General features: G+C 42.0%; 1 protein-coding gene across 1 annotated transcript; it reads right to left on the bottom strand.

Annotated features, from left to right (window-relative positions):
• Window positions 1–4,743: 4,743 nt before the first annotated feature.
• Window positions 4,744–12,128, bottom strand: CHCHD7 (coiled-coil-helix-coiled-coil-helix domain containing 7). Its single transcript, XM_048508291.1, has 5 exons — window positions 11,974–12,128; window positions 9,168–9,272; window positions 8,349–8,456; window positions 6,426–6,524; window positions 4,744–5,120 (listed from the first exon to the last, which is right to left on the bottom strand). The coding sequence occupies exons 3-5, from the start codon at window positions 8,400–8,402 to the stop codon at window positions 5,016–5,018; spliced, it is 258 nt and encodes an 85-aa protein (XP_048364248.1). The 5' UTR covers window positions 8,403–8,456; window positions 9,168–9,272; window positions 11,974–12,128; the 3' UTR covers window positions 4,744–5,015.
• Between the last annotated feature and the right edge of the window lie 58 nt (window positions 12,129–12,186).

Below are 12,186 nucleotides of genomic sequence, written 5' to 3'. Positions count from 1 at the left end.
TAATCTCCCCAAAATCCTGGCTTTTTAAAGCGTTAGCACATTCTGGCCAAGTAGAATCAATAAACTCAGGAACTGGAAGCCTCTAATTCAAACCCAGACCTGTGCCTGGTGACAGGAAAGCGCGGGGAAAGCACAGCTCGCTGGATTACAGCGTAGTATCGCGCAGTTTTCCTTCCAGCCCTTCTTGTCATTGGTTTAGGGTGGATTTTTCAAGATCAGTATGGTCCCGAGGTATCTAACCCCCACTCCACTGGGGGCACACCTTTTCTGAGGAGATAGAAGAGGAAAGGTTGGAGGAGACACAAGACAAAGAAATGAAGGTGCACCACAAGGTGTTGTCATCTCAATCCTTTCTACCTCGGGCACCTCCTGCCCTCACTCCAACATGGCATGTCTTCCTTGAGTCCTCACAGGTGACCCTATCCCTTCAAAGTCTGAAAGCACTTTCAGAGGATGGAGGATTTCCATCCTCTTACAGAACCTTAAAAATCATTGTAAAGTGATGCACATAGGGGCAAAAAATCCAAACTTCACATACACGCTATAGGGGACAGTGCTATCAGTCATCAGTCACAGACCAGGAAAGGGATTTGGGCATCTTAGTTGATAGTTCCATGGGAATGTCAACTCAATGCATGGCAGCTGTGAAAAAGGCAAACTCTATGCTGGGGATAATTAGGAAAGGAATTGAGAATACAATTGCAAAGATTGTCATGCCCTTATATAAAGCCGTGGTGCGACCGCACTGGGAGTACTGTGTTCAGTTCTGGTCGCCACATCTCAAAAAGGATATCAAACAGATAGAAAAAGCGCAGAGAAGGGCAACGAGTATGACTGAGGGACGGGAGCACCTTCCTTATGAGAAGAGGCTGAAGCGTTTGGGACTCTTTCGTTTGGAGAGGAGTCTTCTGAGGGGGGAATATGATTGAAGTTATACTATTATGCATGGGTGTAGGGGTGAGCCCGCGAACCCAGCAGAACCGTAGAAGGAGCGCCAGGCATGCCGGTGCCGGCTACGGCCTTCCGGGCGCACACGCTCCCCCAACCCCCGCTCCCCCATGAGTCACGGGTCATGAACTGCCTGACTCGCGGTCACCAGGTGTCCCACACAAAGGGACACAAAGGCTCCTGCCCTCAGGTGAAGATTAGGCCCAGACATGGATGCTTCCGATCGCAAGTGTCAGCTCCGATGAGATCGCGTATCACATGATGATCTCTCGCCTCTCCCGATCTCCCTACCTCCCTCCTCGCCCAAATTCCCTTTCAAGCACGTTTCCCATTGAAACCCTAATAAAAGGTGTGAGGGGCGAGCGCACGGCAGAGTTGCCAGGATCACGGGATCCCGCGCTTCCTGCTTGCTGGCTCTCTCCACCAGATGAAATCTCCGCGTGTCGTCTCTTCCCTGGGACCTCGTGGGTACGACTACACATGGGGTAGAAAATGTCAACAGAGAGAATTTTTTCTCTTTCTCAAAGTCCTAGAACCAGAGGACATACATTGAAAATGCTGGGGGGAAGAATTAAGACTGATAAAAGGAAACACTTCTTCACACAACGTGTGATTGGTGTTTGGAATATGCTGCCACAGGAGGTGGTGATGGCCAATAACCTGGATAGCTTTAAAAAGGGCTTGGACAGATTTATGGAGAAGTCGATCTATGGCTACCAATCTTGATCCTCCTTGATCTGAGATTGCAAATGCCTTAGCAGACCAGGTGCTCAGAAGCAGCAGCAGCAGCAGAAGGCCATTGCTTTCACATCCTGTACGTGAACTCCCAAAGGCACCTGGTGGGCCACTGCGAGTAGCAGAGAGCTGGACTAGATGGACTCTGGTCTGATCCAGCAGGCTCTTTCTTATGTTCTTATTAAGACATGTGGCTTCCAGGAGAGAAAGAAGGCGAAAACAGCCCTGCTTCTCCCCCCATCATCATTCTCCAGACATCCAAGCTGAAAGAATCCATCAGGGAGGCATCTGGCTCTAGAGCAAATGTGAGACATACAAGCCAGGCTGCAGTCAGCTAAGTGGAGAGGGCTCCTCTGAGCAGTATGAGTCACATCTTCTGAGCTACTAGGTCAGAAAAGAGACTGGCTGCCAGACACTCTTCTGTGCCTCAGAAGCTCTTCTTTTCCCCTTCACAAGCACAGAGTGCAATTTGCCAGATAGATGACAATGCATTGCTCATATCCGCTCCCCTGGTTGGTTGAGCAACTGATTTTCCTGAAGGTAAACTTGCTGCTCTTTGATTCCCCAGGTTTGGATTTTCAGAACAAATAAAGTGTGAGCACATGCATGTACCCACATCTTCTACGTCTTTGTTGGGGATACTCTTCCCAAAATTTAACAAAACAGTAGAAATAAACAGCATGGTATTAATTCAGCTTGATAGGCACTACATAAAATACACATTCCAGATTGTGTCCTAAAATACACTGAACTGAACCCTAATTTCTGTGCAATACAGGGAGATGCTGGTGGGGCTCAGCACCTCTTGGCACACTAGGTTGTAGTGGGAACTTACCTAGATTTTAAAGTTTGTTGGAAACGATGGTCCCCTTTATGTATTCTGTACGCACTTAAATACCTGAGGGTTACTGTCACACCTATTAATAAAGCTGCCACATTTCCACAAAGGGCTCCAGAAAAGTATGTGATTTACTAGTAACCAACAATCTTTATATATCCAATGAAGTGAACATAAACTTATGACATAGCTTATGACATAGCATATTTCTTGGCATGTGATGCAGTGGATGGCCACTTGCTTACATTGCTTTGAAATAGAACTGGAGAGTAATGAAGGATGCCTATCAAATATTCCAATAGCCAAGTTGGCCACATAGTTAAATTTAACTCCAAAATGATAAAAGCACCTGCAGCTTAAAGAACAAGAAGCCATCAGTGGCTGCAGTTAGGCAACTGCAGCATTCTTGGTTGTTTCTGTCAATAAAAGGCAGAAAGAGGCCCAGGGACCTGTTCTGGTGCTATTTTGGCCTTCAAGGGAAGACTCATTTGAGCCAGGCCTGGCGGCCATGACTTATATGATTCATCTAGGTCTGGCTGCTTGTAATTGTTCAAAAGCAGCCACCTATAAAAGTTAGTGTGGTGTAGCAGTTAGAGCTTCAGAGTTGTGTCTGGGAAATCCAGGTCCAAATCACCAGTCTGCTATTGAAGCTCACTAAGTGATATTGTGCCAGGTCACATACTTACAGCTTGACCTACCTCACAGGATTGTTGTGAGGACAGACAGGAGAGGAGACTGTTAGTTCCTTTCATCCCCACTGTGGAGAAATGTGAGACATAAATAAAGCAAAATAAATAAATAAATATACAGCTAAAGATGGGGGACAGGTAAAAATCAGATTTCATTATATGAACTGTTCACTATATATGAGCTGCACACCCTCTTGGACGCACACCTTAACATTGTGAGCAATTTGTGTTCATCAGCAAAACTGAAAGCAATATCATAAGGAGATAAGACTCTGTCAAGAGGCTGAGCTCCTAGCAAAGTGAAATGGTCACAGCTGAGACACCAGACTAAGACGCATTGAGGTGAGATGGCCCTCAATGAGCTACTGAGGAACAGCCAAGGACAACTACAATTTGCACTGTTCTTAATTATGCATCTGGACTAAAGCTGAAAGGATGTTCAGTTGTTGATATAAATGGATGCAAAAAGGAACTATTACATTAATTTTTTACACAAGTAAAGTGATGCTCAAAATCTTGCAACCAAGATTGTCACCATAAGTGGAACAAGTAATGTCAGATATTCAAGCTGCATTCAGAGAAGAGGCACTAGGGATCATATTGCAAATTTACAGTGGATACTGCAGGGATAGGGCGGGATATAAATTCGAAATAAAAAAGAAGTCAGCTTACATTTCACAGTTTTTCACTGTGGGGATCATGAAAAGTTATAGCTGTTTTTGAAAGAACTTGGTGTGCCATAACAACTGAATGTTTCGATGTACAACCTATACTATGGCTACTGTTAGGACAGACTATGTAGAAACACAATTGTTTTCAGTTGGCAAAGGCGTAAGAAACGTTTTATCACCCTGTCTCTTCAATCTACATGCAGGTCACAAGGAATACTGGATTATATTTAAAATGAAGGTAGAGTGAAATCTTTATCTCAGAACTTCTGTAGATACTCTAATCTAGGCTGAAGGCAGATACAGCCAGAAAATTCAGTCTGACAGTAGTATCTTCCCTGCTACCCCAAGTTACATGACATATAGTGCTTGATCCATATACAGGTGTCTGTATAAATGGGGTATTTATACCTTGTGCTGCTGTTGTACAAGAGCAAAACAAAATCAAAAGATGGGAATGGATTCAATCTCCTTCAGAGTTATCCTGAGGATCCCAGGAGCACTGAAACTAGGATGCTAGAGTACTACTCAACAGCCTCTACTATTGTCTGCAGTGCTGTACAGCAGCAGCTATTTCCCTTTCAAAGATCCTCTGAACTGAGCCCATAGCTCAGTCACAGACAATATACAGACAGAAGGCTCCTCACTGACTCCTATACTGTTTACAAAGTAATTTTCATGGCTTACAAGGCTATTGCACTGGTAAAGGCTGTGTTTCATGGGTGCCCATGCGATCATCCAATGCTATGAACAGTTATTTTAACAGCTAAACTTTGTTTTGGTCTGCAGTCATTGGCAGAGGGAGTATGGGATGTAAAAATTGCTAACATCTTCTCATCACTAAGAGTCAAAAAAGTAAGCATTGTTATTAAAAGGTCAGAATTTATTACCAAGTTTCTCCTATATGCAATGAATCCCTTCATTTTGATAAAGCCAAAGCTTCACATTTCCACTTTATCTGCAATATAAACGTTCTGTAGAGGCAATGGCCTAAATTATAGTTCAGAAGGACAGTATATAGGAGAATTTAGGAAATCAACAGCTTATCACTTGAGAATGGTAGTTTTCAATATTCTTTCCAGACTATCTTATTTACAGTAAAACCACTGAGCATCTTAAAACAGTAGCACTAGTTTATCAATATGGTATTCCTCCTATAGATTCCAGGATTTCCATTCTTTCTTCTGCTGTAGGCATAGCTGGTTGTATTCCACTCTGTCTTCTCTGAATCATGATCCCGTGCTAGAAATACAAGAACTGGTATGTTATAGAAATACATGAACTGGACTTATATTTCAAGCATCCTCCAAAAATCCCAAAAAAATCATGCTAGGGCTTATTTTCGGGATAAGTCTTATTTTCAGGGAAACAGGGTATGATCTATATAACACAAAACTATGGCTTAGAGTGACCACAGTTGATTAACCAGCTTCATGCCTAAGCATCAGATTCTGTAGTCTGTACGCTAAATGATCAATTAGCTATGATTTGTTTAATTAGACCATAGTTGCACATTATTATTATCATCTGATTTCTACCCCACCCTTTCTCAACCAAGTTTGGGGTCAGGGTGGCTAACAATCAATAAAATGCATACAGTGTAAAACAGATACACTATACAACATATAGGTCAACATCCAACATAATTTCCAGCGTTAACACTAAAATTTCAAATGACGCTCCCGCTAATAATGGGAGTAGAGACAAAAAGGAGCAAAAGACAGATTATGCCATTGCCCAGACAAGCAAAAAGAAACTATAGCACACATCTTGCTATACTGTTCCCGGCATAGCACCCTAAGAAGAGATCCCCATCTGAATACTGATCACCTATACTCTGATAGGGACAAGACTCACTTAAATCTTTTAAATGATCACAGTCTATGAAGAACCGAAGATGTGGCTAAGTTTCTACCAAAGGCATTTTATCCTAATGTTTTATAATGTTTTAAATATATACACATGCCAATAAAGGTCATTTGATTTGATTTGACAAAAAGGACGAGGAGGAGGGAGAAGAAAGGAAAAAAGAAAGGAAGGATAAGGCAGGGTGACCCACTAGAATGGAGCCATTGCTGTCTCCAACCGTGGCCTGACAGAACATCTTAATCTTGCAGGCCCTGTAGAACTCAGCCATGTCTTGAACATCAAGTTCCACAATCCCACTGGATAGAATCCAGACTGCATATCTGACAAATATATGTATCCATACTGGTTTAAGTAGCTTCTTGGTGTACTTGATGATGACTATTAAGTTAATATTTAAAACTTTTCTGCTTCGTTTTCAAGGCACTGGGCAAGAACATTTTTTTCTATGTTGTAATATGCTAACTTGAACTGTAACTGACACTTTCCATTTAAGACAGACTTTGACTAGCTAGTGGAGGGAAAATATTATATTTAAGATTAAAGTAGAATATTTTTCCTTGTTAGATGTCAAAAGTACAGCCATATTCACCATCATCATCTCGACAGTTCAGATATGACCGCACTTATGCAAGATCATCCTAGCGCAATTAACGGACATAATTTTTCAAGCATACTTACCCAAAATTTTCTACAGCTTTTGTATTTTAAAAAATGGATGGTACACATATCCTTATTGTAGTTATTATCATCCATGCATTTTCTAGAAGCATCGGTTTCCTTCAAAATGAAAGAAGTTAAAATTGAAGAGCAGAGACCGTATTCATACATAAAATTTCACAATCAGTTCTCAGAAATGCTGCACACACTGAGTGAAATACTGCTGAACAACAAGATTGCAATCCCTGCACATGCAGCAAAAAGAATATTGTGCTATGCTCACCAGGATATTCATCTGAGAAAATATCTTGTGTTTAGGCTACAGTGAAGAGCTTGCTGAAATGGGACTCCATGGTGCTTTGTAGTGTTTAAGATTTGGGTAGCAAGTTCAGTCATCTAAATTACAGCCACCAGTATATATGCATCAGACAATGCATTTTGTAGTTACTTTCCTAATTAAAAAACCCGAAACATCATCCATGATCAAGATATATTCTGTGCATTAACTGGAAAACGTACTCTCCCCCGCCCCTTCTTGCAGGGGTGGGCTATTGATATGAAATAAAAACTTATTCACCAAACAGATCATCCAGACCAGGGGTAGGGAACCTACGGCTCGAGAGCCGCATGCGGCTCTTCTGTCCTTGCACTGCTGCTCCACGAGCCGAGCCGCCGGCTTCATCCTTGCCCGCCCTGCAGGCAGCAGGGCAGGCGCACCAATTGCCCGTGGCCGGCTGGGCAGCGCCGCGGGTTTCCCCTCTCGCCCGCCTTGTTCGAGCGGGGCGGGCGCTTTCCCGGTGGCCGGCAAGGCCGAGCCACTGGCCCCATCCTTGCCCGCCCTGCAGGCAGCAGGGCGGGTGCATCCATGCGCTTCTCAGAATGAGTGGAGTAAAAGGTAAAAAAACCCCAATATATACAGTGTTATCTTTATTTTAAATGTCAAAAATTGTTTGCGGCTCCAAGTGTTTTCTTTTCCCGTGGAAAACGGGTCCAAATGGCTCTTTGAGTGTTAAAGGTTCCCTACCCCTGATCCAGACAGTATGTACAAGAAAGTCTGAGAATTTCATAATTTTGGCTGGACTGTACTAAAATGTCTTAGGGTAAATGAAACCTCATAAAATGGGATTTTAGAAACACATCACATATTCAGCTGAATGTATATTTAGGACATCTAATGTATTTGAGGAACTGAGGGAAATTTGGGTTTCCAGTGTCCACATCATCATTTATGAAAACACCAACAAACTTCTAGCTGTTGTACAGGAATAAATGCAAACAGCATCCAGCCTTTGGTTCATAATTTAAATCATTCTATTGGTTTGCAAAATTAAAGATTTGTACAAAGTATTGCATGTATTACGACAAATTGAGATATTAAACAAGTCGAAATTGTAGTATCTCCTAAACACAATACAAGTTAAATTCTTACAGGTTAACAGATACAGCTGAACAAAGAGAAGATTACATTCTCAGAATCTGGACTTTTCTAAAGTACATAAAAGACACCTGGGACAGCTCCATCAATTAAATCCAACTAATTATACTATTTGATGCTAAATTATTTGATAGTTTAATGCTTTCTGCTAAAATTCCAATATATATTCTACTGACAACCATCCTACTGTGGCTTTAGTAGCACAGAAGACCTGGCTCATTATTTACGACTGTAACCTTTGTACTTCAAATAGCTGACCTAAGTGTCAACTTTGAAACAGTACGCTATCAAAGAAAAATGCAAATGCTTGATTACAGGTTAACAGAACGGTAAACATAGCTGTAAACATTGAGATAGCAATTAAAAAAGAAAGCTGATCAACTTTCTTTTCATAATGCGTGAGGTGACTATTAAGGACACATTTGGTTCAAAGAGAAAACAAGTTTACTGAATACAGCAAAGGAGGCTGAAAATTATTATCAGTGCTATATTAAAGATCAATTTCTTACCAATATACAGGGATTGGTATCATCGTCTCGAAATCGTTGTTGTTTTCTGGACATGAAGCTGTATTTTTGTAATATAGACAGCAACTAGAAGACGGCTTCGACAGTTTCCTAACAAAAACAGCATCCATCTTAGAATCTAACAAGTTAATTTCTTACTGATGTATATATCTTAAAAGTAGTGAATGTTTATAAAGCAGATATATGTCTTCAGCTCTACCAAGATGTTTGGCATTTAACATTGTTGCAAACTTCTTAACTTAGAATTTCATCAATGAGACAGAGTTTGGGAAGAAAGCCACTTCACCACACTGGATAACTATGTTTAGCATATCTACCTGTGATTAGCTAGCTGGGATACTGATTCTAGGCATATCACACCAGTATAAGAATGTGCAATAGTGGGAAAATCAGAGAAGAAAACACTCCTGTCATTTTTTTCAAGAAATTAAGCAAACTAAAGAACATGCACATGAAAGTTTCTCTTTTAATTTTTTAGTTAAATATTTTAAATGACAGCTTTTAAAAGCATGTTAGACAGTCAACTCATACGAGTAAAAAATAAAAACATAGAAATGGGACCTTCTGAGTTTTGTAATTACAGGGACAGAATTGGTTTTCCCTTTGTTCTGAGAGCGTGCTTTCACCTAGTCTCAGATTATCTGGAAGAACTAGCCGGAAAAGAACCAACAGGTTAGCCCCAGGAATACACATTGGTTGTACTGGCTATAAGGGCTTAGTTAGAAATGTTAAACTGAAGGCTCTCACTGCCCTATACCCTCTAAGAAGCACTAATTATAAATTTGAAGGAGAGGTACTTACATGGAGTCCTTTTGTTCCTTTTTCTGAGTGCAAATATCACATATGTAAACAGCAACAACAGAACAATGTTCCAGGAAAGATCAATTCTTTTCCCAGCAAGAAACTCTGTAATATGACAGTAAGAAGAGAGCATTCATCTAAGTACATTGAGACCAATGTGATCAGGATCAGAAAAATGGCAGACTGGCAGTTTTCTTAAGATGCACAACTAGTCCAATAGAGTTTTCAAATGAGAAAACTGTTCATGTGCAATTTGAAATACATAGTTTTAACACACGAAAGCTAAAGTAAAATTAGAAGAACATTTCAGATTCCGAGATACCAGCATTGAGTATTGCCACATTCAGGAACCTTGTGTTCTTCTACTCAGAGTATCACCAATATCTTTACTACTTAACTTGCTTTATCCTGCTTCTAAAAAATACAAACACTTGCAGAAACCTGGATGATTTAAAATTGCAAATATTAGTAAGAAACAACAATTATTAATTTTAAGCTGCTCACATAATCACACGACTTTAGCAGCAGTCTGGATCAAGCTCTTTGTTAAGAATTACTAGATCTACAGCACAGCTTGAACCAGATTTCCACCCTTCTATATTCAAAGAAGGCAATGGACTTAGAATGTGTGCTTGCACCATAAGTCTTAAAGCTAAGGAGATCCTCATATTTTGATGACCGATAATACAAGTATTTTTAATGTACATAATTCATTACCACATCTTCAAATTTCCTTTCAAGCAACGTTTTATTTACTGAAATGTATAAGTTTACAAATGTGGGATCAAATCCAAACACCTGTCCAAAGTGCTTACCCATGTTAAAATTTGGTTTCTTAAAATACCCAATAATAATAATGTGCAAAAAAACAAGTTTTCTTACAACCATTGGCCCCAGGCTGATTTTTTCCCCTGTTTAGAACTACCAGAATATTTCCTGCTGCCTTCACCTGTGAAAATGTTTTTGGCAATAATTAAGTATGTCAGCAACGGTAGAAATCTTGAAACCTACAAGGCTGTTTTTGTGTACTAAGTAAACTCTGACAAGAAAGTTTAGGCTGCTTGCACATGGACAGCCTTCACCCATGGGAATACCACTGTATTTGCCTGTTCTCAAAATGTACAAGGGGGGGGGGGGGAACTAGTCAGGTAGCCTGAGAAAAAGAATTTAGTGATAGAGAACATTTGAGTAGTATGAAGTAAAGGAAGGGTTTCATTTCCCACCATGGGAAATTGTAGAATGACGTTGTGGGTCACATATAAGCACCGTTCATTCCATTCCTTGGCACTAATACTGTGATTCCTCACAGAGACTAGTAATAGCTACTTATAACAGACTTCCTGCTACAGATTCTGACAGCCCAATTCCACACGACCCACCCCCTTTTCAAATTTAAATATACTCATAACTGAGTATCTTAAAGATGTGAGATTGGCTCCAACCAGCTTTTCAACTGCTAAAAAAATGAGGAAGGGATTGCCTTTGACCACCTAAAAGCTGGGGATGTGGATCTGCATGAACAAAATAAACACATCAAGGATACATTCATATTAACAAAATATAAAACTATTCCTCCCTTTTGGTTTCCAAACTTAACACTCCAATATATTTTACTGCTTAAAGGGAGATGCCTTAACATGCAGCAGAACAGTTAAATACCAGGACAGACAGAGCTTTAACACAGAATCAGTTGTTTCCTGGAAGTGAAAGGCTGCTCAGAGCCTTAGGAAATAATTATTTACACTGACAGGAGGAATTCCAAACTTGCAAGATGCTGTCAGCCACTACATTCACCAAAGTTTCACATTAATCTTGCTGCATATAGCATTTATTAATTAGCTGCAGCCACCTGATGTTCCATGACAGCCTCCTGAAACCAGAGGGCCTAATCCAGCAATGTGTTTCCAAGAGTGGCTAGCAGATATTTCCAGGAAGCCCACAAGGAGACTGACAGCCCCTCCAAAGGCCAGATAAGCCACATTCCCATTAGCTCACTAAAGCAGCTGGGAGATATAAGGATAGTGTTTAAACAAGAGAAATGAAGGAGTGTCCCTCTTGTGACTTCAGATCTAAACAACCCCTCCCCACCCCATTTTCAACCCTGACTACTTGGCACATCTAACATAATGTAAGCAGTATGAACTCTGCTACACAACGACCACCTGCACCAGTACAACCAGTCCTTCTTGCTCCCAATATGCAGGTAAAATATGCCCAGTCAGTCTTTGATCTGTCCCGTTCAGTATTCTCTTTTCCGGCTGGCAGGCAGAGTGAGATCCCTCCGGATACTTCCCACCCATGTTCTTTTCGCAGCCCAGATCATGCTAGGCATCTACAAAGCCACAGTGACGGACACCCAGGCGGGAAGGGCAAGAGGAGGAGGAGGAGGAGGAGGTGGAAGAGGAGGAGGTCCGGTCCGAAGAAATGACAGTGGAAGAGCCTCGAGCTGCACCTGGTGCATCCCAGGCCCATGACGACCACGACCAAACCGGCCGCTTTTCCAACTCAGAAGAGGTTCCTCCACGTAGGCAGCCCCTGCGATGACTGGGCCTGCCACTCAACCTCACCTCCACTCTTGGACCTTCTCCCCCTCCCCCCCCCCACCCCCACCCCCTGGTTCAGACAATGCTTCTTCCCACCCCCGCATTATCGACGACGAAGACGCTGTTCATTAGAAGGTAGAAATGACCTATGCTGGTAAAGTCGTCCTTCAAGGGGCATGACTAACGGCGACCCCACCAAAGCACAGCGACCACCCATGAGCAAAACAGCTGCCAGGCACGACTCCGCGGAAGGCGACACTCACCTCGACGCGACGAGCCCAGCAGCCCCGCCGACTCAAGACTCGTCTCCAATTCGAAAGACGTCAACGGCTCGGGCACTTACTTTATAAGCGGCGCAGCCTAGCCCAGTTATAGGTCCTGCCACCCGACAGAAACTGACAAGGCCCGTGCCCAATCGATCTCTCCCGAGCGCTCGGAGTGACAGCAGCGAGGGCGCGCGTCGCTCGCCCATCCAC

Source organism: Sphaerodactylus townsendi, linkage group LG09, assembly GCF_021028975.2.
Source record: "Sphaerodactylus townsendi isolate TG3544 linkage group LG09, MPM_Stown_v2.3, whole genome shotgun sequence".
In the NCBI taxonomy this organism is placed as follows: Eukaryota; Metazoa; Chordata; class Lepidosauria; order Squamata; family Sphaerodactylidae; genus Sphaerodactylus; species Sphaerodactylus townsendi.
The sequence above is the reverse complement of the archived record's forward strand: the minus strand, read 5'-3'. Positions and strand labels throughout refer to the sequence as shown.

Excerpts from the sequence above, each read along its gene's own strand:
- CHCHD7 (XM_048508291.1), bottom strand. The coding sequence starts at position 8,402 with ATGTCCAGAAAACAACAACGATTTCGAGACGATGATACCAATCCCTGT. Across the intron at positions 6,525-8,348 it reads ATACCAATCCCTGTATATTG|GAAACCGATGCTTCTAGAAA; the intron begins GTAAGAAATTGA and ends TTCATTTTGAAG. Across the intron at positions 5,121-6,425 it reads AAAGCTGTAGAAAATTTTGG|CACGGGATCATGATTCAGAG; the intron begins GTAAGTATGCTT and ends TTGTATTTCTAG.